This window comes from Primulina tabacum, chromosome 5, assembly GCF_025594145.1.
Source record: "Primulina tabacum isolate GXHZ01 chromosome 5, ASM2559414v2, whole genome shotgun sequence".
NCBI classification, from domain to species: Eukaryota; Viridiplantae; Streptophyta; class Magnoliopsida; order Lamiales; family Gesneriaceae; genus Primulina; species Primulina tabacum.
This window is the reverse complement of record NC_134554.1, coordinates 40,418,170-40,446,121: the sequence shown is the minus strand read 5'-3', so window position 1 is coordinate 40,446,121 and position 27,952 is coordinate 40,418,170. Positions and strand designations below refer to the sequence as shown.

Below are 27,952 nucleotides of genomic sequence, written 5' to 3'. Positions count from 1 at the left end.
GTCCCCGGAAGATTGTAGATCTGAAAATATTTTAATTTCCGCTGCAGTTTTAGATTTGGTTTCCGGGACAACCCAACAGTGGTATCAGAGCCAGTTTGCGGTTTGATTCATATTTTTGTGCGATAATTAATTTATAGATCGTTTCCAAAATTAATCGATTAACCGGATCGGAAAGGATAATGGTCGGATCTGAAAAATTGGCTCCAAATATCGAGCATCATAAGTGCATGAATGGCGGCAACGTGAGGTGGAAGTTGGACTTCTGCCTCCACATGCACAAGGCGAAGAACCCGCCTGTGCACAAGCTTCGTGTGCTTGAAAAGTCTTCGCGCGAGCATAAAGATGCTAAGCGAAGCAGGTGAGAAGATGTGTTGGTGATAGACACTGGAATCGTCCCAATCTTTTTGCTACGAGCGGTCGGTAAGGCACTGGGATTGTCCCAGTTGCTATTGCATAAAAACCGAACAATGTTCAGAGTTTAATGACCGAAGCAGATTCCATGCATAGTAATTGTATTTTCAAGAAAGAAGATGAACAGTGCTGGGAAAATTTTTTATTTGGTCATATCTTATTGGATTTAAAATAATAATAATAAAATCCAATTAGTATGGCACATATTATCGATTTTTTTGGAGATCATATTTTTCAATTATTTAATCGTATAACTTAATTTATTAAAAAATATGATTTTTAATTTATTAAGTGTAAAATAAGGATTTTACAATTAATTGAGAGTTTGATTAATTAGAAATTAAATAAAATTGTTTTATTTAATTTATTAATCTTATCTTCAATTAATATTATGATTAAAGGTAAAATATGATTTTACCATAAAGTTTAAAATTAATCGATTAGAAATTAAATAAATTTGTTTTATTTAATTTATTGATTCAATTTTGAACTGAAATACGATTGATGGAAACGATATATTAAATTAATTATATGCGATGTAATTAATTAATATTATTAATTACATGTGATGTAATTAAATAATATTATTAATTACATGTGATGTAATTAATTAATATTATTGCATATATGGAGATATTTGCATGGTGGATGATTACGGGCCCCGACAAATGTGTTTAGGTGAATGTTTAGGTATTTATTAAATATTAAAGTTGTAATATTTAATTGAGCCTGCGAGCTCACTCTCTCTTTTTCTGATGTTACCCACCTCGGTTTGTATCCCTATTCTACTGTTTTCATGATTTAATAGTTAAATGTAATTCATTAGAATAAGTGGGAGGTATAGAATAGAAGAAGGAGCAGAGGAATGAAGACTTGTAAAATGGAAGCTGCAATGTAATAGGATTGCATTGCATACCTGCATTACCCTAGACAGACCAATGATCCACGATGTGACTCACGTGGATCACATAGGAAAAGGCCGTAATCATCTACATTTATTTATTATGCATGTGATGTATGATGAATGTTGTTTGTATGTTTTATTTATACGTATGACGTTGCATGGATAAAACATAGTTGCATGAATCCGACAAACAAACAAACAAATACGACATGAGATTTTAAAATTAAAATCCCTCATTTTGAATAAGATTCAAAATTTATATCAAGCTCATTAAAAGGAAAAATTAAAAGAAAGTTTAATATTTCCGTGCCTTCCATCAACGGTGGTTGCATGTTGATCGCTACCCGCGGACAGACCTTGGCCTAGATAATGGGGAGGTTTGGACGCCGGAAAGCTGTGACTTCCACTGACATAGTTGATGTGAACTACGTGGAACTCCCATGACATTGGCCCAGATAATGGGGATCTCATGGCGACCGTCCAATAAGGTTCAATATTGATGGGTCTGGATTGACACGTAAAGAGAAAGAGCACCTATAATGGGCTCTCATCAAACGTGAGGCAAAATTACGTGATGGTTGCAAGGAGTTGCAATTGGGCTCTACCTTTTGGAAATTGTGATTTGCCAAGATAATTGGGATCATGATTTAGCAATTGGACCTTACGTACTCACTAAGGAAATTAGATTTCCCATTTTACATCAGAGGGTGGTGAAAATGTCAAAATAGTGGGAGAAAATTCGTAAAAATAAAACTCCATATTTTACGTCTTATAAAATATTTAAAATAGTCAATAACTTTATCTGTTTCAAATTTCAGTATGTTTACGATGGCGACACGAAATCCATTATCTGCGATTCTTGATCAAAACAAGTTAACCGGACCAAATTATCAGGACTGGCTAAGGAATTTAAAAATTGTTTTAAATTCTGAAAAAAATAGCATATGTGCTCAATAAAGCTCCTCCAAAAGAGGCAGCAGCCAATGCACCTGCTGATGAATTGGCAAAGCTAGAGAAATGGTGGGACCATGACTTGAAAGCAAAGAGCTATATGCTAGCTTCTATGTCAAATGAATTACAGAGGCGGTTTGAGGATGTTGTAAATGCCACCGACATTTACACGCACCTACAAGAGTTGTATTGTGCACAGACTCGTCCCTTGAGGCATGCGGCCGTCAAGGAGCTCATGACTACACGCTTGCGAGATGGGGCCTCGGTCCATGAGCATGGTGTAAGGATGATTGGGCTCATCGAAAAATTGGTAGGACTAGAAATAGTTTTGCCAAATGAGTTATCTACAGACATCCTATTACTGTCACTGCCAGCATCGTTTGATGGGTTTGTGGTGAATTTTAATATGAACAAGCTTGTGGCTAGCCTTGAAGAGCTAGTCAATATGCTTACTACATATGAAGTTACCATAAAAAAGGAAAAACCTGTTTTCCTAGTTGGATCCTCGTCTGGGACGAAGAAAGGACCAAAATGGAAGGGAAAGAAACGTTCTGCTCCTTCCAACAAATTCAAACCCAAGAAGAAGCAAGATACAAACACTTCTAATGGGCTTGCAAAGCCTAAAACGAAAGAAGATGTTTGCTTCCACTGCAATAAGCCTGGACATTGGAAACGCAATTGCAAGGAATATCTAGCCCAGAAAGGTTCTGGCAAGGGTATGTTTTACATTGTAGTAAATATCTCAATTAACTCGACTTCTTGGGTATTAGATACAGGATGTGGTTCTCATCTATGCAATGATTTGCAGGTGATGACAAGAAGTAAGAGGCTTAGGGATGGTGAGACCTTCCTAAGAATGGGCAATGGAGCAAGAGTTGCTGCAAGTGCAATAGGAGATATTTACTTGATGTTAGATAATAATTTTAAGTTGTTATTAAGAGATGTTTTATATGTTCCAGATTTGGTTAAAAACATTGTATCCATTTCTATGCTTGATAAAGATGGATTTTCTTGTTTATTTGCTAAAGGTGTTTGCAAAATTTACAAGAATGAATGTATGATTGGAACAAGAGAATTACAAAACGATCTCTATAACTTAAAAATAAAATATATTCCCATTGACAATGTCCATGTAAACATGATTTCAACAACAAACAAAAGAAAGAAAGATAGTCTTAATCAAGCATACTTGTGGCATGCTAGGCTAGGACATATTTCCCAAAGAATGATGCACAAGTTAATAGGAGATGGTATGTTTGATCAGTCAGACATAAACTCTCTTGAGGCATGTGAGTCCTGTCTGAAAGGAAAGATGACCAAAGCCCCTTTCCTAGGGAAAGTAGAGCGTGCACACAATCTATTGGAGTTAATCCATACAGATGTGTGTGGTCCGCTAAGTGTTAGCACAAGATATGGGCAATCATACTTCATCACCTTTACTGATGACTTCTCGAGGTATGGGTATGTGTATTTGATGAAATACAAGTCTGAAGCATTTGAAAAGTTCAAAGAATTCAGAAATGAAGTAGAGAAACAATTAGGAAAGAGTATTAAAACACTTCGATCTGATCGAGGAGGAGAATACTTAAGTACTGAGTTTCAAGACTATCTTAAAGAGAATGAGATTCTCTCACAGTGGACTCCACCTGCCACACCACAGATGAATGGTGTTTCAGAACGTCGTAATCGAACATTGATGGACATAGTTCGATCTATGATGGGATTCACTGAATTACCGCCATCATTTTGGGGATTTGCGCTTGAAACAGCGGCAATATTGTTGAACAATGTTCATACAAAAGCAGTGGATAAAACTCCATATGAGATATGTATGGGAAAAACTCCCAAATATTCTTTCTTAAGAATATGGGGATGTCCTGCTTATGTGAGGCAGACAGTGGGAAACAAATTAGATAGTAGAGCCAATTTGTGCTACTTTGTGGGATATCCAAGAAATTCTGCTGGATATTATTTCTTTAATCCCAAAGAAACAAAAGTGTTTGTTTCAAGGAATGACACCTTCTTAGAGAAGGAGTTTCTATTGGATAGAAAAGGCGGGATGATAGAACTTGAAGAAATTCAAGATGCAACCCCTGACAATGTAGAACCCACACCCCAACAGCCAGTTGAAGAGACACAAGCTCCAAGGAGATCTGAAAGGGTCTCAAGGCCACCTAATAAGATGAGCCTACTTCTTGAAGAAGGCCAAGATGAGCCCATTCCTGGATGTGATCCAAGGAACTTCAAAGAAGCTTTATCAGATGTCGATTCATCTAAATGGCTTGAAGCCATGCAGTCCGAGATGGACTCCATGTATTCAAACCAAGTATGGTCCTTAGTAGATCCACCTGAGGGAATTGTTCCCATATGAAGCAAATGGATTTATAAAAGGAAGCTTGGGGCGGATGGGAAGGTAATGACCTTCAAAGCTAGACTGGTAGCAAAAGGATATACTCAAAGACAAGGAATTGACTATGAGAAACTTTTTCTCCAGTCGCAATGTTCAAGTCCATTAGGATATTGCTAGCTATAGCAACATGGTATGACTATGAAATATGGCAGATGGATGTGAAAACAGCGTTCCTTAATGGTGATATTAAAGAAGAGATTTACATGTCTCAACCTGAAGGATTCACATCAGTAGGAAGTGAGCATAAAGTATGCAAACTTCAGAGATCTATTTATGGACTCAAACAGGCATCGAGCAGTTGGAACCTCATATTTGACAACACTATCAAAGAGTTTGATTTTGTTAAGAATGCTGAGGAGCCTTGTGTATACAAGAAGGTTAGTGGGAGTGCAGTGACATTCCTAGTACTTTATGTTGATGACATACTAATCATTGGAAATGATGTAGGGATGTTGCAGTCAACTAAAGTATGGTTAGCTAGTAAATTCTCCATGAAGGATATGGGTGAAGCATCATATGTATTAGGAATACAGATCTATAGGGATAGATCAAATAAGATGCTAGGGCTTACCCAATCTACTTATATTGATACCATACTGAGGAGATTCTCTATGAAGGAGTCCAAGAGAGGATATCTCCCAATGTGTCATGGTACTAGTCTATCCAAGTCTATGTGCCCTAAGACTGATGATGAGATAGAAACTATGACCCGCATTCCATATGCATCCGCTATTGGCAGTATCATGTATAGTATGATATCTACTCGACCTGATATTGCTTTTGCACTCAGTGTTGCAAGTAGATATCAGTCGAATCCCGGTCCATTACATTGGAAAGCTGTGAAAGATATTCTTAAGTACTTGAGAAGAACTAAGAATTTGTTCATGGTTTATGGGAATGGAGAATTAAAATTAGAAGGATATACTGATTCTAGCTTCCAATCAGATGTGGATGATTCGAGATCAACCTCTGGATTTGTATTCAAGCTCAATGGTGGTGCTGTCTCTTGGAAGAGTTCCAAGCAAGACACCACAGCGGATTCGACCACTGAGGCAGAATACATAGCTGCAGCAGCTGCAGCAAAAGAGGCAGTTTGGATGAGGAATTTCGTCCAAGAGTTGGGCGTTATACCTCAAGGAGTTGATCCAGTCCCGGTGTACTGTGACAACACTGGTGCCATTGCGCAAGCAAAGGAGCCGAGGTCTCATCAGCGATCCAAACATATACTGAGGAAGTTCCACATCATCCGGGAGATAGTGGGAAGAGGAGATATATTAGTAGAAAAAGTCGCCTCTGCAGATAATGTTGCTGATCAGCTCACAAAGCCCCTGCCAGGACCATTGTTTGAAAAGCATCGTGAAGCAATGGGTCTGAAATCTATGGGTAGTTGGCTATAGGGCAAGTGGGAGATTGTTAGAGTAGGTGCCCGGCAAGCCAACTTGTGGCTAGGGTTTTATTGACTCTAATGTAAAACAATCTTTATTTGAATAATATTTTATGATCATATTATGACATTTACTTTATCTGTATACCCATGCAAGCTGCATAGATAAAGTCCTTGAATATACAATAAGTACCATGAGGTCTGTCTTTCAACGTAAGATCATAAAACTCATTAGGAAGTGTACTGTATATTCTAAATTGGTTCCTAGTCGCTTCAGCCGCCTAAAATAAGGATAAAGGTCGCTCGAGCTTGAGACTAGCATCTGTGATGAAAACATCATGTTTCATTGACAAGGGCATGGAGAGGTCCATTCATACAGATGGGTGATCATATGATGATGGACTGAACAACCCTCCCTCGTACTTTCCAAGTGGTTTTCATTTATCGAGTGGAATAGTCCGTGGTTATGGTTGTACACCATTAGTCCTTTGACCCGGGACAACATGGAGGCTCTGCATACTAGCCTGCACTTTGACTCGTTTACCGATTCCACTGAGGGTCATAAGGTGGCGAGGTTGGGTGTAGTTTCGAAATACGTAGGAGCCAATATATTGTAGTCGGGAATTCGCCGCTCACCTACGGGTGAAGATATCCTATGTGATCTGATGAATTAATAGTGCAAGAAGTCTCTAGCCAGAGCATGAAATGTGCTTTAGGGAAGGTGGTTCTCTAGTTGCATATCAGATGCCATTATTATTACTCAAAGATACATCACATTGTTATCGAATTAATTAGCAACTCTCGATATACCAATGGTTGCAGATTCGATCGGGATATACTTGGTTGAAGGGACCGTACTATACATTAACCATAGCATAAGGTTCTTGCAGGCACTATCAGTGATACCTAGGGGATCATGGGACGATGCTACTAGACGCTCTTACCATGATCCGATGGGTGCAATCAGAATTGAGTTCTGACATTCTTGATCAAAGGGTTGATGAAAAGAATGAAGCTAATTAGGGTAAGCTCGAATAAGAACAAATGTTGTTCTGAATCACAAAGAAGTTGTGAACCCACAACTAGCTGTATCCCTGGTCCATTGAGGGTCACACAAATACTGATTGTTATCTACCCGAATATAATTATTAAATTCAAGGAGTTGAGTTTAATAATTAAATTCAAAGAGTTGAATTTAATAATCAGAAATTTAATATGATTAAATTTCAAGTCTTATAATAGTGATTATAAGATAGCACAAAAAATCGAATAAAAATTATTATTATTTTTAAATATTGCATTTGTTGAATATTTGATGTGATATATGATATCAAATTTATATTCAAATATTCAAAATAATATTATATATATATATAGACACATATGTCGACACATACATGTTAATATATATATATATATATATGTGTGTAAATATATTATATATATTTTTTTAATTAAAATAAATAAATAAATAAATAAAAGGAGACATGCATTTATGAGGAAATGCACAAGAACGTGAATGCATTGAATTGATAGGGTCACTTGTAATAATAATGTTTGTGGAAAAATTGGAGTAACCGAGAATATATAATAGCAGAGAATGGTTCTCTAAAAGAGTTATCTTTTATCTCTTGGTTCTCGGCTATTTTCACTAAAAACTTTTATTCATATTTCGTGCTTCTTAATTTGTTCGGAGAAAATCAGATAGTTGACTAGTGCCAACTATTTTGAGGTAGATTCATATAGTTGGTGTACCGGATTTTGGCGGTTCGTGGTAACGGCAAAGTCAAACCGTGCGGTCTGATTTGGACAAGATTGTCGTCACCTACGATCTAGGTCGTGTGGTAATCTCTATTTGTGTATTTAATTTAATTTACACGTATCACTAAAATATGAATCAAAGGCAATCGATCGTCCCCGGAAGATTGTAGATCTGAAAATATTTTAATTTCCGCTGCAGTTTTATATTTGGTTTCCGGGACAACCCAACAGCAATGACTTCCCAGTACAAGTTCTAGAGCTAGTTAACTTGAGATACCTTGAGCTCGGGTTTGTTAATCAAGTTCCTCCCTCGATATCTAGACTATGGAATCTGCAGACCTTAATAGTTAGGTCCTTTGACGATACAACTCTACCTCTAGAAATCTGGGAGATGCCGCAGTTGAGACATCTCCATATTTATGATTTTTATCTGCCAGAAGTTCTTAATTTTCAAGGTAGAGAGACAGACACGTCGTGTTTTAAAGGCCTTCAAACACTCTCAAATGTAATAAATTTCAGGTGCACAGAGGAGGTCCTTACAAGAATCTTGTATCTCAAAGAGCTGGAAATCAAGTTCGACACTACTGATTGGTCGTTTTACTGTCTAAACAATCTTGCCCATCTATGTGAACTCAAATCTTTACGCTGCGAGTTCTGGCGGGGCCCAAACAAAACTATCGCGCAAAACATCATATTCCCGTCTTCGTTAAAAAAGTTGGTTTTACTGGGCTCCAGGATCCCGTGGGAAAAGATGACCATTATTGGTATGTTGCCCAATCTTGAAATTCTCAAGCTGAAAGATGGAGCCTTTGAAGGATCGCTGTGGGAGGCGAATGACGACGAATTCAGACAACTAAAGTTCCTATTAATCGAAGGTTCACATGATCTAAAGGAGTGGCGTGCCGAAGATGACCATTTTCCACGTCTCCGCCATCTTTTGCTTCGAGACTGCGAAGCTCTGAAGGCAATCCCATGCGGAATCGGAGAAATTCCGACACTTGAAATAATCGAGTTGGAAGCATGTAGGCGTAGTGTCGTGTCTTCGGTGAAGGACATGCTTGGGGAAGACCCTGAAATTCAACTCAAAGTTTCTGATTGTAGATGGGTCTGAGGAATAGCACTATATTATTAGTTTTGTAACGCCAATGATTTATTACTATTCCATGTGTGAAAATATGAAGTAACTCGTAGTACGTGGGACCATTTTATTTTTGTAAGGTATTTTGTGTATCTTTTATTTTTTGTCTTGTTATCGATCAATTCACTATTTTAGTCTATTGACTTGTATTTTTTTTCTAATTTGTTGTCTTTTTCGTCGGAATGCTTATGCGTCATCGATAAATACTTACGTGACATTGAAAATACCGATGTGCCATCAAAAAATGCTAAAGTGTGAGGTGTCACGTCTTCATTCGGAAGCAAAATGATCAGTATTTTGATAGAACTCGGAGTTTATAACATTTATTATCAAAGGATTAATAAAACTCTAGCTAGTTAAAAATTCGTATTTTGAGGACTCTACAAACCACTTGAGTTTTTAGATATTGAGGGGTCTTAGCCTGGAGATATTTTCAAAAAATATATATATATAGCTTGGAGACCTTTTTTATTGAAGAATCAAATAACCAACTACGACTAATTATTAATCCAACTATTCAAGGAGATGAGAATAATGATTTGGAGGAAGATTGTACTATAACATATGATGAAGCTTCTCCAGGTTCAGATTATGAAAATGGGATGAACGATGCTGGTTCGGAGCGTGATTGTGATTCAGATGATGATGATTCAGGTAATGATAATTGGGAGAACGACGATTAATATCTTTGCGATATTATTCGAACAATACAGACTTATCCGTTCTTTTTTCCATGATGCTTGTGTTTCTACATCATTCGTTAGATTAATCTCAGGATTGCTCAAGGTATTGTCTGTTGGTAGGATAGAGACCAATGAGTTCCCAGTACAAGTTCTAGAGCTAGTTAACTTGAGATACCTTCGGCTCGGGTTTGTTAATCAAGTCCCTCCCTCTATATCTATAATATGGAATCTGCAGACCTTAATAATTTTGTCCTCAGTGAAAATACCTCTACAGCTAGAAGGATTGGAGATGCCACAGTTAAGACATATCCAGATATACCCACTGTTATCTGCCAGAAGTTCTTGATTTTCAAGTTAGAGAGACCGACACAACGGGTTTTACAGGCCTTCAAACACTTTCACTGATTAGGTTCTTCCAAGAATCTTGTATCTCGAAGAACTGAAAATTAATTTTGAGGATAACACTATTGATTGGTCATTTTACTGTCTAAACAATCTTGCCCATCTGTGTGAACTCGAATGTTATCCGCTGTGTGTTCTATGACAAGCCAAACGAAACTCTTGTGCAAAACATCATCTTCGCGCCTTCGTTAAAAAAGTTGGTTTCAAGGGCTCCAGGATCCCATGGGAAAAGATGACCATTATTGGTATGTTGCCCAATCTTGAAGTTCTCAAGCTGAAAGATGGAGCTTTTGTAGGAGCGTTATGGGAGTCGAATGAAGACGAATTCAGACAACTGAAGTTCCTATCAATCGAAAGTTCATGGGATCCAAAGGAGTGGTGAGCCGAAGATTACCATTTTCCATGTCTCCGTCACCTTTTGCTTCGAGACTGCGGAGCACTGGAGGCAATCCCATGCGGAATCCGAGAAATTCCGACACTTGAAACAAAAGAGTTGCAAGGATATATATCTAGTGTCGTGATGCTTGGGGAAGACGGTGAAATTAAACTCAAAGTTTCTTACAGCTATCGAAAATTTGGTCACAGATGGTCTTAAGGAATTGTACTCTGGTTATCTAGTGCAACATCGACCTTAAAATAATGTAATATTTGCTTCAATTCAAAATTCAACTCCTACCCATCAACTATTAAAAGACAATATTCTCTACCATTTTATTTAATTCGATTTTTTTAAAATATTTTTTTTGAACGATAACATTTTCTATTCACATCACACATTTTACCATCAAGTTTACACAACCTTTATTCCTTTTAACATTTATACACATTTTTAAACAAATCACTCATCTCAGTTTATACATCATCCAATCGAAAACCCGACCTAAAAAAGAATACACTTCGTAGCCTCATGTCTTTGCTTGTAACAAATATACATTTACCAGATGATGTGAAAGATTAAACACATGACTAAACGACGTTTAAATACATGTGTTAAGTCTGTATGCGTGCATGTATACATCCATATATGTACACGTGATGGGTGTTTACCTTTATAACACTCATCGTACGAGACTAAACAGCATATAAACGTACAACCTGATTGATTTTGGTGCGACATATGGGGCAACCCCATTTCCCGGCCTTAATCTTCTTCAAACAAGACATACACCCTGCCATGTGGCCACACGGAACGCAAGCTCCTTCGATTGGGGCATCCAGGCAAATAGTACAAGTTGAAGCACTACCATCTTTTTTCTTTTCAACGCCAGAAACAGAAATGTCCCCTACAGATAAATCAGTAGGGGTCCTTTCAACAATGGCCGTGCAGGCATTGTGGCTGGTTGAGGTATCAGTTGTGTAACTCACGTCAGTAGAGTTGGCTGAACCCGAGGTCGAGTCGACTTGTGATGCATATCTCTCGTGTTCAGCTGACTGAAGAGAGGTGTGAATTGCCATAGTGAACTGACCATCATCTAAAGGTGGAGTTGCTTGAACATTCGGGACCTGATCATTGTAGGGAAATTTTAAAAACATCTGTGACACCGAGAGATGCAAACCAAAGCAATAGCAAATAATTTAGTTTCTCACAACATCAACAGCCATGTTCAAATATGGTAAACTGATCCGGTAAAAGAAAGGGAATGGCCAAATGTGAAGGCGTACGCATTCAGACATAAATCAAGCAGTCATTTTAGACACAAATATGATTGCACTTCTGTGGAAATTCTTTTCTATGGTATACAAGTGAGATAGACCATGGCAATAACTACGTCCCATGTGAGACCCATTTAATCTTATGGTATAGAGCTACATCTAGAAACCCATTTTCTTCGATTACAATTCTGTTCTAATGTTCTTGACTGCTAACTGCACAATGCTCATTTTTTACTAGAAAAAGAAAACCATAAGCTCAAAGATGTTGACACAAAGTACTACATGAAAGTCGAGTTCGCAAAGTATGTTCAACCTGAGGAATTCCTTTGCAAGCATTGCAAAACCGCTGCAGTTGCTGTTTTTCGCTTTCTTGCACAGGTCCCAGTTTAGTTTGTTGGCCTGCCATGTAGGAATAAATTACAATCAACACCGTCTAAATGGTCTTTTGTCATTGGATAAAACTAGAGCAGCATTTCTATAATGACAATTACTTTTATTTGCTTATTTAATAGCATGTTAAAAATTTCCACTTTGATCCAATATTAGCAACTGAAAATTTAACAAAGAAGCACAAGAACCCTTTTTTAGCATCTGAACTTCTTGAAATAAAAGACACATATGTCATCCCTCTTGTAAAGGCTTCCCAGCGTCTCACAACTATGCATAACGGTCAAGATTGCTACCTATCTAGCAGATACATACAAAGTTGAGAAAATGATGAATAATAAAGTCGACTACTTACTTTTTGAAAGGTCGACTATAATTGCTACAGGACCAGGCTGATCAAAATTTGGCTCCTGAAGATCGGCATTCCAAAGTGAAATAATCTTCTGAGGTTGGGCATCCTATCCATAAGGTAAAAAGTTCAAGACAAGGAAATGATCTTCAAATGATCAAGGGGGTGTAAATACCCCAAGATAGGAAGAATTATTTACATAAGAGTGTATTTTCAACAGAAGAAACAATATCATGTATGTAACCAACTCTCGCAAGGAATCTTACTAGCCAAATAGCCCAATGTAGAATTTTTCATTTTCAATGAGCATGAATGTGATATCAGCAGATGCAAGGCGACTAACTGAAAGGTAGCATCAAAGTACAGGTAAAATTTGAAAAATGAAATGAAAAGCGAAAGGGCACCTGGTCACCAGCATATATAACAACCTCCAAGTTGAAAGGTTCTCTAAGATTGCGGGAACAAGGTAAAACGACCACCCATCTGTACAGTATTTGAAATAACAATGAGAACTTGAGTTTCTTGAAAATAAACAATAATGCAAAAGGAAATCGCCGGATAAAAAATGCGTGTTGTTTGGGAAACAGAAGCCCATTTTAACCACAAAATCACATGTTCTCACCGACTAATGTACGAGAAGATTAATCCAATAATGGAAGTTACAAAATACAAATTTAGAGATATGGGTATGTAGGGTACTCACACTTTTCTTGAAAACAATTGAGGTGCCAGAAGGTCCAAAAACCCCGGCACTTTAATTCTCCTCAGCCAACCAGAGAATAAACACAAGTGACCCTAATTAGCACAACACAAAAAGTCAACATTCAATTGTTATTAAATGAAACCAAACTGAACCAGATAAATTCACTGTAGTACCTCGATTCCTCGGACAACATTTATGTATCCTTCTGATCTGGCAACTTCAAGTGGTGTTTGGCTATTGTCATTTGTTATTAGTGCATTTGCTGAGGTTTCCGAAATCATCGATCAAACAAACAAGAAAATCACGAATGGTATTCCATATTTTGTGGCGCAAAAGTCTCGTCGTAAAAATGAAAATAAAGAGCACAAACCTCCATGTGAAAGAAGCAACTTCACAGTCTCTTCAAGGCCTTTTCTAGCAGCATGATGTAGAGGAGTTCCAGCAAGTAATCCTTAAAAGAGAATCCAGAAAATAATCAGACACTTAACTTGTAGTAAAAGGTGCTAGCAGGCACTATAACAACGTGGTTATCAGATCAGAGTTACGTAACATACAGGGAAAAAAGAAATAATATTAATAATAATGGACCATTTTTGTTCATGTGCGATCACAAGTCACCACACCTTTAATATAAAGAAAAGGGAACTAAGCAATGGCCAGTAGATTCGGGCTCTGAATGTGTTTCATTATATCAGTTATCAAGAGCAACATGAAGCATCATGATAAGTCTAAACCCAAAAGAGTCACATCTTCAAGCCTGACGTTTTTAATTTGAACATTAAATCCAACAAAAAATTAAATGCTGCAGATATTAAAATTGAAAATTATATACCTGGACGATAAGCATTGACATTGGCACCCAATTCGATCAAAAATTTTGCAACATCATAAAGATTCGGATTTGTACAAGCTAAAATCAATGGAGTTTTTCCTTCAATATCAACCCACTGCCACCACAATCAACATCTTAGCACAAATATATCAAGTCCCAGTACATAATAATTAGATCACTGAACCAACTCATTTGGGTCTTTCATTCACATTGTCCCTGCTAACAATGTTTCTGATACTCGCTACTACATATATGACTGGATAAAGCCAAACAAAATTCAAAGATAGTAGCTACCAATCACTCTAAAATAACAAGAACATATAAGTTCAAGCGTGCAAAACGGTATGCGAACTAAGTTCCGATCTTAATCCATCGAAAATCACGTCATTTCCATTGCATGTAACGCAATGAATCAAGCACAAAAGCCTGCAAGAATTTGCGCATATAATCGACACTATACATTCTATACATAATTCAAACCCAAGTTGTCAAATTTTACCATATACTTCTCAAACACTGGGAATCAGAGGTGGACCGCAAAGTGAGAAATAAGCAATCAGAAAACACCCAAAAAAAATATCAAGAATTTCTATATGAAATTATATACAACAAGTCCAGCGCCCTTACTTCGCAAAGCTTTGATGCCTTCGATGTTTCCATTTTTCACTTGATGATGCAACAACTCATCCTTAGATGGCCGTAGCAATATGAATATTATGCATCTTACTAAACATATTATGCATATTACTGAAAGACAAAAGAGAAAAAACAAAATAAACACCCATTTCAACAAGAAAAACAAAAAGGAAAACAAAATCAACCCCCATTTCGACAAGAAAGACAGAAGGGGTATCATGGAGGCTCTTTTTCTTTTCCGGGGAGATGAAAGGGGTGGCGTTGACAAATCTTGGGAACTAAGGGCTTAATTTCTTTGGTTCTTCAGGGGGTCTTCGTCAACACCACCACCAATAGAAATTTGTGAGAAGTTTGAACGAAAATATATATTTTTTATATCAGTAAATTAAGCAATAAATTTATAATCTTAATTTATATATATAAAAAATTAAATTTTATTAAATACTTAATTTTATATTTAATTTAAAAATAATTGATACAAATGAGTGTGAATCATGGTATAACTTGAGAAAAATAAGTCGCAATAGTAATTTTGAGAAAAAAATATTGTTATCCCAATAATTTGATAAAGGTGTCCGACATATTCTTTAATAAATATATATAAAACATGTGGGACTAAGACCATATAATTTTTTTTATAAAGTATGTCTCTTATGAGACGGTCTCACGAATCTTTATCTGTGAGACGGGTCAACACTATCGATATTTACAATAAAAAATAATACTCTTAACATAAGAAGTAATATTTTTCAATGGATGACCCAAATAAGATATTTGTCTCACAAAATACGATCCGTGAGATCGTGCCACACAAATTTTTATCTTTTTATATGCAAAAATAACTGACAAATGGCAAGCATTATATATAAGTCTAAAGACCTCGATTCTTTTTTTTTTTTTTTGAAATCCATCATCGCTATTTTTTATACGTTCCGGATAAATTCAAATGATCAGAACAGCAGTCTACAAACTATGTTGATCAGGTAAACTATATTAGATAAACATAAACTATGTGTGACAGACTCAAAATTGAAATAAAAAAATATGAAAAGATTGAATACCTAACTTTTTTTAAACATGGGTGAGGTGAATTGTTTTGTTTTGATTTTACGCGAGTTTGGATTTCATCTTTTTCTAGAGGAATCTCGTCGTTGCAGCGTTGCTTGATTGATTATCACGTGGTCGCCCATCTATCTATTCGTGTTCATTTTTATGTCAAATTCAGTTTTGTTTTCATTGAGAAAATGTTTCAAGATTCAAGTTGTCAACATTATTATTTTTACGGAGCAGTTGCGTTGGTAATTAATATTTGATATAATTTTACATGGGAAGGTGATTTAAATAGGAATTCAGATAAATCTCAATTGTATATTTATTGCAAAGATTTGATGATTTCTTTTAAATGATATCCTTTTTTGAAATCGATAGATTTCTGCGGTTTGGTAGATGCTATCTATATGATTAATGCTCTCATCCACCAAGTATATGATACATGTACTAAGTGATGAATGATAACGAATCATGATCATTCATCCATATATCATGTTTGAATGAGTGACCATGATTTATCTACTCAGCACACGTGTCATGTGCTAAGCGGATAATGGGGCATTGTCCACGTGGGTACAAAACTGATTTCTACTGGCTTTTACAAAATCCCAAATAATTCTAAAGATTTCACTGAATTTTGTAGATTTATTTTGTATAACTTTTTTTTATAGATTTTTGTAAAAAATTTCATGGAAACCTGCATAAATTTGTAATTTCTAGTTATTACTTTTTATTTATTTCTTTGAACTAGCCATTGAACGTGAATAACTTTTATTTATTTAAAATATTTTCATCTATCAATATAAATTTTTTTTTACTTGTGATTTGATTTATAAAAAAATGATAAATAAGTCACTACTAAACTTATTATAATCAGACTTCAATTATTCAAGTTAATTGTAACATATTTAGTTAATTCATTCATATTTTTTAATATGTAACAATAATGAATATTAATAAATAATCAAAATTAAAATTATTTCATTTTTAAGCCAATTTTTTTTATGAAAAATATATTAATTTTATTTTTGACAATATGTCTAATCACAATAAACAAAACAATTATTTGTACTAAATTATAGAATAAATATGTTAAAATATTTGAAATTAGTGTAACAAAATAAACAAAACAACTATTTAATAAATATGATTTTAAATTTTGTGAGGTTACAACTTGAAAAATAAAATGAATAATGTTAAACTACTGTTAGCAATAAAAAAAAATATATGTTTTTTTAAAAAATCCAAAGAAAAGGAAAAATATTGCATGCAAGAGAAAAAATGAGTTAACTAGTATTTGTATAGATTTTTTTTAATAGAAATGAAAGTGAGTATATGAATTTGAGATATTTTCTAGTTAAATGTTCATCCAACTCTTTAGATTGAATTAGATATAACTTTTTATATTTTAAATACATCTAGACTTTTGTGCAATTTTTAAAAGTCAATTTAAATAGTACAAAACTTTTTAAAACTCTTAAAAATTTTACACTAAATATATATAAGTTTAAATTGAATATCTATCGACTTTTAAACTGCACAAAAGTTATTAAAAATGTAGAACCAATACACCACATTGAATTGGGAGCAAGGAGTTTTTGCTTGATTTCTAGTTCTTAATAAATTTTAGACCTAGAAAAATTATCCGTAATAGATTTGATGCTAGAATATAGAAGAAAATTAAAATTTAAAGTAAATAAAGTGTCGGGTGTTTCTTGGAAAAATAGGTTCTTGTTGGGAATATATGTTTTGAATCAATAATTTTTAATTTCTTTTTAATATTTATAATACTCAATTAAGGATAGCTTGTTTTACCATCAATTTTCCTATATTATATGACAAAATAATATTTACTGTTATTCTTTAAAAAAATATTAAACATTTATACCCGAACGCGACTCAACTCGATTTTGATTTTTTTAAAAAAAAAAAATTAAATAAAATTCAAAAAAATAATATTTTAATTTAAATTAATAATAACAAACTCTCATTTATATATTATTTAAATTTGAAAGTCTAATCATAGAAAATTAAAATACATTTACTAAATCAAATAAATAATTATTTAAAAATTAAAAAATATACAAAATAAATATTAAATTATGAAAATTTATAATATAAATATACAATAAATATTTTTTCAAATATACAATATATAAAAATGTATGCAGTATTTATTAATTTATTATTTTTAAAAAATATTCAAAAATTTTAGGACCCGAATTCGTTTATTTTTTCGTGTCAAATATTGGGTTCAACCCGCCTGATTTTACCGATCAAATTGTGTCGAGTTACCCTCACCAATAACCACGCACATAATAAAATGTCTAGCTCTGTACAAGTGTCTCTTTTTGCTCATCGTAACACTACGTGCATGCTACCGGTATCTAATGTACTCGAAGCAAAGTTCCAAAGAGTACTAAATGTGGTGAATACTTGTGCAATTAGCCGGAGTTTGAACATAAATTTCTTTTTAAGTTTTAACATAATTTAATTATTTTAAGTTAAACGCTAGATATATATAATAATAATAATAATAAAAGCACCATAAATTTTATATTACATACGTAAAGGTTTCTTTTGGTCCCAAGTGAAAAGGTTGCCCCTGGATTTTGAGGATCTACTCACTCGATCAGAAAAATATATTGACATGAAGAAGGTTCAGAGATAGAAAAGCGAAACCCGTTGGGAAGTTTTTCTCAAGAAACTCCCTTGAAGGTTTCCGAAGATCGGGCAGTGCATATTTGCGATGAGGACAAGGTTGTACGACAGCTGTCGTAGCCCCTACAAGGTCAGTGGATGGCTATCAAATTTTGCACATTCCTGATATACTAGTGAGTGCAGGCAACTGAAGCGAGCTTGTTCTTTGCCGAACCCGACTGAAGTCGACACATCTGTAAAAAGAGTCTGGGGACTTTCGTGAAATCCAAAGGATTCAGATTTCATCATACCTTCTAGCACCCAGGGCTTTCAGCCCCTGGCTGGGAGGTCGGGATAGTTCCTCATGAGGAAACCGATCTCGAGAAGAAAAGGCACAGGAAGGCTTTCCCACCTTGGACGTGATTAAAATGATTTCGGGCATATCTACAGACAGAGATTTTAATCAGGCTTAGAAGGCCTGGAGCCGACGAGACGAGAAATCTTGGGAGTGGATAATTTAACCAGGGGAGATGGGCCAGTGATTAGTTTTGGTCCCCAAAATCTACAAGGCATGAACTTACCTCACAATGATGTCTTAGTCATCCAAGCCAAATTTTTAAATTATAATGTAAGATGAGTATTTGTGGACTCCGAGAGCTCTGTCAATGTCATATTCCAGGAAGCTTCTTGACCAAATGGACTTGAATGGTTGCAAGTTGGAGCCAGTAAAGACGACTCTCTTTGGTTTCGCTCGTCATACAATGTACCCAAGAGGGGAAGTAGGTGTTTCCCTCAACAGTGGGGACCGAGGATTTGATAAAGACGGTCATGACAACATTCACAAAAATCATCGCTCCTTTTTCATATAACATCATTTTGGAAAGGCCAGTCATCAATGCCTTGATGGTCTTCGCCTCGACGTACCATCATAAAATTAAATTCCCAATGAAATCACGGTTGGAGAAGTAAGGAGAGATCGGCCATCATCTCGGAAATTTTATGTCGATACAGTACGTGTAGAAAACTATATAACAATGAGGGAAAAAGATAATAGAAGGCCAGGGAAGGGAAGTGCACTCGATTGGAGAGGTGCAGACGATGATGGAAGAGGAGCAGGAATAGGTGTACATAGTCCCAAGGGACCCCGGGAAAGTAACCAAGGTGGCCTGAGATCTTGAACCATATACTCGGGCCAACTTGCTGACATGTCTAAAGAAGAATGCCGATATCTTGCTTGGTCCTCCTCAAAGCTGGTCGGAATCACCGCTCATGTTGCTGAGCATAAACTAAACATCATCCCAGGTTCCTGACCCGTGAAGTAGAAGAAGAGGCATTTTGGGCCCGAAAACGAAAGGGTGATAGCTGAATAAGTGTAAGAGTTGCTAAAGTCTGGCCAGGTTCAAGAATTCCAGTTCCCTGCTGGGCTCTTGAATGTGTTCCTAGTCCCCAAGGCCACTGAGTAGATGAAGGATGTGTGTAGACTTTAGAGACTTAGACAAACTTGTTCCAATGATTTCTACCACTCTCCTCGAATTGATCGACTGGTGGACTACACCTCGGGGTATGAGAAGTTATGTTCCATGGACTCTTACCAGTGATACAACCAAATTCTCCTGGCCTAAGAAGATCAAGATAAGGTTAGCTTCGTCACCTCGGTGGTATATCTTGTTATGTGGTTATGTCTTTCGGCTTGAAGAATGTGGGAGCCATTTATCAGCATTTGATGGAAAAGATAGGAAAAATTCGGGAGGAATATTGAAGTGTAAGTGGATGACATTCTTATTAAGTTTCAGGAGAATTCAATCCTGCTTCATCTCAGATATTGATGAGATATTGCCAACTCTTGGAGAGTAATGTTGAAAATGAATCCGACTAAGTGTACTTTCGAAGTTAAGAGTAGAAAGTTTCTCGATTTCATGTTGACCAAGAGGGGGATTGAGGTCAATCTTGATAAAGTAAGGAATCGGGAAATACTGGGTAGAAGAAATACCAAGTGTTCTGTGGGCCTATTGAACTACTCTTCGAACTGCAATTGTAAAAATAACTTTTAGCTTGGTATATAGTTCTGATGTTTTGTTACCGACCGAGATAGGGAAAACTTCAGCCCGGGTAGAAGCCTATCAAGAAGGAAATAATGAAGCTCATGCTCAAGAGTTGGACCTTGTGGAAGAAAAAAAAACTACTATTCGAATGGAAACAAATCGAGACTGGGTCATGCGGGCGTAAAACAAGTGGATCTGACTTCGGGATTTTCAGGTCGATGACTCGATCCTAAATAAAACTAATTCAGCAGGAGACGTGGAAAGCTAGAATCACGGAGGGAAGGTCAGTATAAGATGGAATGAAAAATCAGCTCGGAGCTTTAGATCTTGAGGATGACTAGGGTTGGGCTCTCAAAAGGCCCTGGAGCCTTTTCATTTAATGAAATATTACACTTAGGTTGTATTTACTATTCGACCATGAAATAAAATTCATTTCTTATAATATGTGTGTTCATCTTATTTAGGTTCAGAAGGTACGAGTCTCTGGCAGCTTATCTTGTCTAAGCCCGAGCGGCACGAAGTCCTGGTCTTTTGTCTAGGCCGAGAGGCGTGAGACCCCGTCTTTCAATCTAAGCCGAGAGATACGAGGTCCTGACACATTATCTCATCTAGGACAAGGCGTCATGAGGTTCTGATTTCTTATATAAGCCCGGGAAGTACGAGACCTTTGCTATTTATCTTGTCAGACTCGAGAGACATGAGGTTCTGACTCCCTATCTAAGCTCGGGAGGTACGAGACCTCGACACCTTATCTTCTCTAGGCCCGGGAGGCAAGAGGTCTTGACTTCCTATCTAAGTTTGGGAGATACGAGGTCCCGACACTTCATCCTATCTAAGTCTGGGAGATACAAGGCATCGACGTCTTATCTGGACCCAAAGGCCATCCTTATCCTAGATCCGAGTTCCGGGAATTCTGCCTAGCCGGGTCACCAAGCGTAAGATTTTGTGGTTAGTTCTTACCAAGTGTTCAGAATAAGCCAGGTTGGATTAGAAATTTTTACAAGTTTGTAAAGTTGTCTGAATATTCATTCATTGATCAAGTGCCCGGATTATATTAGCTCAACCGTGAAAGCCTGATTACTTCCTAACACTTAGAATATATTTTTTACTTATGAGGAGATGTCTGGTTTAGCCCGATCTACTTATCATGTTAAATCAAAAGAAGCAAAGGAAAGAAAAGCATGATAAACGAATAATGGTTCCATTAATACAAAAAAAAAAAAAAAAAAAAAAAAACAAGTCAAGGTCAGAAACCGGGAATACAAAAATCTATATTAAACCTAATATATTTCGGCCCCTCGTCATTAGTATTCTCCTCCCATGCCTTCTCTTCCATTTCGGCTAGGAGGGAAGCAATGGCCCTGTTTAATCCGGAATGTTCTTCCTGCCCTCTGGAAGGAGACTGGCTCTTCAAACTGTTCTTGACATTTCTCGAAGCCGGTCACGAAGTAAGAATAGGCCTATCATACACGACATGTTTGAACTCCGAAGACAGGAGAAAGGAAGCCTGCCACTCTTCCTCGGACTACTGTCAGGCCTTCGGGCCAGCTACTGCTTCAGCAGCCCGGGCTCGTGAAGTATCTGCTTCCTCGGTCATTGCTCAGACCCACGCCTCTGAAGCCTCAATCGGAGGCCCTACATAAATAAAAAAAATGTTAGAGAAATTTTTGTTGAAAATATGAATAAGATGCAAGGCAAGAAGACTTACTGAGAAAGTCTGGGTGGTGCCTTCAAATAAATTATTATTAGGTTACCGGCCCAGAAGATGAATCTCCTCGCCGGGGTTAGTCAAGCTCTTAACGAGCCGAACCCCAGCCGAGGAACCCCATCCAGGAAAATATTGCCACAGACTGATGAGGGATTGGACTGGTTTGGTTCCGCGATAGCCAGTTTGGAGGAGGAGATAGGACAGCTTCGTGGGTAGAATCCTGAGCCCCCTCATCGGTATAACTCAGGAGAACCGTCTCGGGGTCAATATGGATTTCCTCTTTCGACGAATGAAGGGGGACCTGATCTTCTGACTCCTCAAGGAAAGGTTGGTTTCCGGGGCTCCGTTCCTCAACTCGGGTCATGGTCATCCCTTCCCCCGTCACCTGCTCAGCATTGGCCCTTTCTCAGGCCTCTACAGCCAACTCCTCTTTGGGCTCCCCGGCCTTAGCAATTGCCCTGGCTTCCTCAGCCGCCTTCTTCACCAAGTTTTTTAATAGCCTTCTGAGTTACATGTTTCTTTTCCTTGGCTGCCTTCTCAGACCTCTGCCTCTCAAGAAAAGCTTATTTAATCTCGGGATTATCTGCAAAGATATAGACAAGTGTCAAAAGCAACATGTAAAGAATTAAGGGGAAATAAGAGAAAAGGGGCGTGAGAGGAAGATGAACCGGGTTTAGAATCTGAGGCATCAAACTCGTCAATCAGTCGGTTCACGGGATCTTCATTCCGGGTACTCAACCTGTAAGCTACTAAATTCTCCTATGAAATCAAAAAGGAATAAGAGAATTTATGCCCTTCCACGAGCTCGTGGGCTCCGAACATAGGGTTCTTGGTCTTATATTTGTCAGGGAGCTCGGGCTAGGCAAGTAGCTTGGACAGAAAGCCAATCGGGCAATTGGGAGAAGATGGGAGGCTAATTAAAAAGTACCGGTTCATCAAGGAACCAGTTGTTAACTCGATCAGTCGGAGAGAAGGCACTATCGTTAAAACGACAGACGAAGGTATTCGTAGAGAATGAGGTGGTTAATCAAGAGGATGTTCATTTTAAATAGTACTAAGGTCGAAGCCATTAGGCGAAAAGAGTTAGAGTGAAGTTGGTTTAGAGGGACCCCGAGAAAGCGAGTCACCTTGATGTATAAAGAAGGAATGGGGAACCGGAGACCACTACAGACTTGTTCTCGGAAGAAAGTATAGAATCCTTTTTGGGGCTGATCAGTCCAGTCCGAGGGACCAGGAATGATAAAGGAATAGGTAGAAAAGATGGACCCAAGGACTCGGAGGTCCTCGTCGGCCCCAGGTCATGGGGTACTAGCCATGGTGGAGAACCATGGGGCACCTGGGGCCTTGGTACTTGCTTTGGTGGCAGTTCGGACTTTGCCCTTACCTTTCTCCTGGCACTGGAAGGATCGACAGCCTGGTGAACAGTTTTGGTCTTTTTGAATTTTTTGGGGAAGTTTTGAGCTGGTTCCCGGGGAGAAATGGTGAGAAATAGATTTTTGGAGGTGGCAACGGATTTTTTAACAGGAGAGTAATCAGACTGCAGCATCGCGGACTCATACTTTGACGAGTCACCGGCATTTGCTCAGAAGGTGGAAGAAGAAGAGAAGGACATGTTTCAAAGTAAAAAAAGACGAAAAAACTTACAAGAATGGAGAAAAGTAATAAGTAGGTCGGAGTAAACTCGCCGGAGAAAGCACGGTATGTCGGAATTGCAGGAGAAGAACAGAAAGCTAAGCGTGCAAAACTGTGGAAGGGAGGAAGGCGGTCGATATTTATAGGTGTGGAAAAAGTAACCTGGACCGTCGATATCGGGATAGATGGATGGACAAAATGTATCTCGGAAGTTGAACCAGGTCATCCAAGAAGATGAAAAGTCGGGTCAGGTAGGTGAAGCCAAAACATGGGCCATATCCTCACATCGTGGCCACTATCCGAGCATCTCGGAGTGTACACCGACTCTAGTACACTATAAATATCCGAGTCGAGATAAAATCACATAATTCATTTTTCATGATTCACTAGCACACACTATATACTCATTATATAGCACTCTTCTTTCTTTTGAGTGAGTACTTGACTGACTTGAACGTCGGAATGGCAATGCTCCACTACCGTTCCTTGTTTTTCAAGTGTGCGAATCATCAAGCTCAGGCTCCCTCCACCCGGCCGCTAGCACTCATAGAGAAGAAACATTTCTCTGCCCAGAAAATTGTCCACCCGAGTCGAGTCACCCAATTTTACCATGGCTTCATCATCGAAAATAAAACGTGGATACTTAATCGAGCATTAAGAATGCGTAAGTATGTTTACAAGATTTTTCTAGAACACTGCTTGAACACTGCTTGAAGAAGCAAATAAATTAAATTTGTATTAACTTACACGTGTTAAAATTGCTCGTCCAATTTTCACCTATCATTTGATGGTCAACATGACCTGTCTCAGGTCCTAATTTTTCTGAGTTGAACAAGGCATGAAAGAAAGAGGGAGCTGAAGAAATTTAATCCTATGCATACTATCATGCTCTCGTAAAAAGAAATGAAAAGATGGTAAATTCGATGCTACTCTTAGGGTGATGCTCTAATGTTCATCCAATTACATACAATGGGCCATGTCTCATTTTTCATGTGGTGTTATGCATTGTGCAACATGAAAAATCATACATGGCATATTGTAAGTCACTGGATGAACCCTGAGTAACCTGAAAAGGATGAGTAAAACACTGTTGTAAGTAACTACTCTGTACAATACGGTTGAACCACTAAAGAATACCATTTCTACAAAAAAATGGCAACTGAGTCATCAAATTTTTATGCAGAAAACAATCGACACGATTTTTGTACAAGAATGAGATCGATGATATCATTTATAGCCACAAGATCTTTCAGAAGATTCCTCAAAGATGTGACTATTTGCAGAAGACATGGAGGGTCGAAGAAGCAGTAAGTCTTGGGGAAATATGGGCTCCAGTGTAAGAGAATTAACCTTTCATTGATTCAACATAAATGTAGTGTTAAATGGTCTGATGAATGTGATTCACATTATTCTACATATGCATGTATCGAATTCTTCCTCATCCGAGTCGCTCGTGTCACTGCAAGAAGCAAAGATCTACTACATTAGAAGATTAAATATACTAAAAGTCTGGCTGAGAGCTATTCAGTCGATTATTATTCACCAACTCTAGCAAATTGTCACTAATAAGAAATATTTTGATGTGTCAGAGGAAAATTGAATTGCAGCACATATGACACTAGCATAAATTATTATTAACACTCGACAATCTGCAGAACCTCGGTTCCAACAGTTTAACATCAGATCCAAACATTGTTTCTTTTAAGGAAAAACAAAACAAGAGGAACATTTAAAGATCCACGCAGTCCACAAATTTTTCATTCATTTGAACCAGCAAGATCAAAATTTTCAGAAATTATCGATAAGGGCAGGAATTTCTTGTCTAGTCCCAGTTTGTGCAAACTGTGGCTCGTTGGATGCGAAAGAAGAACATATTCTTTACATGTCTTTGATTTAGTTCATCTAAGTTGCATTGGTGTCATCTTTTAAATAAAACTCCAAGAATTCAGAATCCTTGATTGAAGCCTTTCATCAATTTATGTGAGCTGGAGATTAAACCATGCCCTCATAAACCATGTAACTGCAGTTTCAAGTGCATAGTTGTATTGAAAGTTGAAACTAGCACCATTCAGCAACACATGTTTACAAATGTCTAACGTTCAATGCAATGAGGTTAACCATAGGGGTGGGACTTATCTTCAGTTTAAGGAGGGGTATTTGCACTGGTCGTGATTCGGTTTTCAACAATAAACCCCCTAATTACATAAAAACTCCGAAACTAAATATCATATAAAACAGAGTAGGGTATTATACTCCCTCCCAACAGAACAAATAATCAGTCTACATTCTAGGCTTCTAGCATGTCCAATTGTTCTTCGGATACAAGCTCCCTGGATGAGGACCTATTTAGTCAAATGACACATCTAACGCATTCCTAAATAGAATTCAACTACCAATTGTGAATAACAATATTGAATAAACTAACATAACTGCTTAGAAGAAAATGAGTCATTGAACAATTAGAAGATTTCGGATTTAAAAAGATCGCATGCAGCATATTTTTATTGAAAGCGATAGCGATATACAAGGGAGGGGACTAGGCCAAGACCTCATGCCTCCTAAAGCCCACAACACGCATCACAACACAATTTTATGTATGAATATGACAACATGACCACAGCAATAAATTCAACCATGACAATCAAAATGCAACAAATTTCACAATCGTACGACTCGAAAAGGGCAGAAAGACCATATTACCTTGGTTGAAACACAAAGATTTCTGCAAGTTTGGATCCATTCCTATCTAGCCACTGAACTTTCCTCCTAGGCTTTTCACATTTCTTAGATGGCAACAATGTCTGAGTTTCGTCATCCACGTCACACTCCGCCCCATTCAAAACAGCCTTTGGACACTCCAAACTACTCAAGATCTTGCCATTTGATTCACTCTCCACACCTTTAAGATTCACGTCCATTGAGGAAAAAAGAACTACACTATCGAAATCCCAAAGATTTCAATGCATATATTAGAGAGAGATTTTATGGCCGAACAATTACAGATTCACAAAATTTATCGAAACCCAATCGTCAAAAAACAGTAATTCAGCGTCCCAATTAACAAAAAAATCTGATCTTTCCAGCAGAATTGCAGGAAAACAATTGGCTGTTCCCACTAAACCAAAAAAGCTCAACGCGTGGTTTTAACCAAGGCAACAACAAGATGCCAATACAGCTTATCGGTCAATACGAAGGGTGGAAATTCCTTAGCTTTCGATGACCAACAATGAAAACGATTCTTGAAACGAAAAGAGTAAAGACCCTGAGATTGCAAGAATACCAACAAATATAACAGGATAATCGCATAAAAAATTGTGGGCTTTTTTCCTCTGAAAAGGGATGGTGGATTATGGATTGCTTAGGCAATTTTTGGTAAGGCACTGGTAATTTTTTCTCATAATGGGAAAAAAAAAACCCTGAAATCGAGGGATTTGATTTGAAGAACAGAGTTTCTTTATCGATGAAGACATGCATTTAAGACGCATTGATTTAAGATTGGCGTTAACGCATGTTATGAAATCCAACGGCTGAAATCTGATAGTCAGCTTCGATTAGTTAATGTCGTTCTCGTTGAAGATATTGTATATATCTTTTAATATTATATATATTATAACGTTTGATTCGTTTGATTTGGTCTCGAGCTTTACCTTCGCATAGAATGTCTAATTTTATACCTAACTAGTATTTCACCCGTGACATGCACGGGATAATATTATTAAAAATTAGTGAAAATGAATAAATATTTAAATCGAAAAAATAATATAATTATAAAAAATAAAAATAAAAACTATTTTCGGTAATTTTAAAAAACTTTATTAAATACTACGCATGTCGATTAATTTTTTTTGTTAATAATCACTATCATATCTCAAAATTTTAGATTGTGTTAGCCTAAGGCAATGACATGATGCCTATCGTGTTTAGTGTATTGATGTCGACCACCAACCTTAATACATATTTAATTCTTTAATTTTCGAGAAGCTATATATTATTTTTTTTTAACATGTGATAAAAAAATATTTTTAAATCACATTCAATAAAATTAATGAGAAATATTTTTTAAAAATTTCAGTAATTTCGTCTAAATACATACTCATAAAGAATTTTGTGACATGACATGTGTTTGACATATTTGAATGATAACAATAATTGTTTCATCAATATCTTTATCCAACTGGGTTAGGATTTTATTTACAAAATCTTTTTATAATAAACACAACAGCCTATTATTCCGAAAGAAAAACGAAACACGTGATCATAAGTAAATTATGTATAA

General features: G+C 36.8%; 1 protein-coding gene and 1 long non-coding RNA gene across 2 annotated transcripts; both read right to left on the bottom strand.

Moving 5' to 3' along the window:
• Nucleotides 1–10,844: 10,844 nt before the first annotated feature.
• LOC142547672 (putative E3 ubiquitin-protein ligase XBAT35) lies at nucleotides 10,845–14,946 on the bottom strand. The gene is made up of 9 exons (XM_075656066.1): nucleotides 14,576–14,946; nucleotides 13,969–14,083; nucleotides 13,507–13,587; nucleotides 13,310–13,398; nucleotides 13,137–13,228; nucleotides 12,838–12,916; nucleotides 12,440–12,542; nucleotides 12,011–12,096; nucleotides 10,845–11,547 (listed from the first exon to the last, which is right to left on the bottom strand). The coding sequence occupies exons 1-9, from the start codon at nucleotides 14,822–14,824 to the stop codon at nucleotides 11,116–11,118; spliced, it is 1,326 nt and encodes a 441-aa protein (XP_075512181.1). The 5' UTR covers nucleotides 14,825–14,946; the 3' UTR covers nucleotides 10,845–11,115.
• A 6,631-nt stretch (nucleotides 14,947–21,577) lies between these two features.
• LOC142547671 (uncharacterized) lies at nucleotides 21,578–27,304 on the bottom strand. The gene is made up of 3 exons (XR_012820710.1): nucleotides 26,377–27,304; nucleotides 22,045–25,135; nucleotides 21,578–21,971 (listed from the first exon to the last, which is right to left on the bottom strand). It is a non-coding gene; the product is annotated as an uncharacterized LOC142547671 (long non-coding RNA).
• Nucleotides 27,305–27,952: the final 648 nt, after the last annotated feature.

What these genes read in the sequence shown, in the direction of transcription:
- LOC142547672 (XM_075656066.1), bottom strand. Translation starts at nt 14,824, where the DNA reads ATGATACCCCTTCTGTCTTTCTTGTCGAAATGGGGGTTGATTTTGTTT. An exon ending in GTAAGGGCGCTGGACTTGTT is followed by an intron (nt 14,084 to 14,575) that starts GTATATAATTTC and finishes TTGTGGTGGCAG; the next exon opens with TGGGTTGATATTGAAGGAAA. An exon ending in GTTGCTTCTTTCACATGGAG is followed by an intron (nt 13,399 to 13,506) that starts GTTTGTGCTCTT and finishes CGGAAACCTCAG; the next exon opens with CAAATGCACTAATAACAAAT.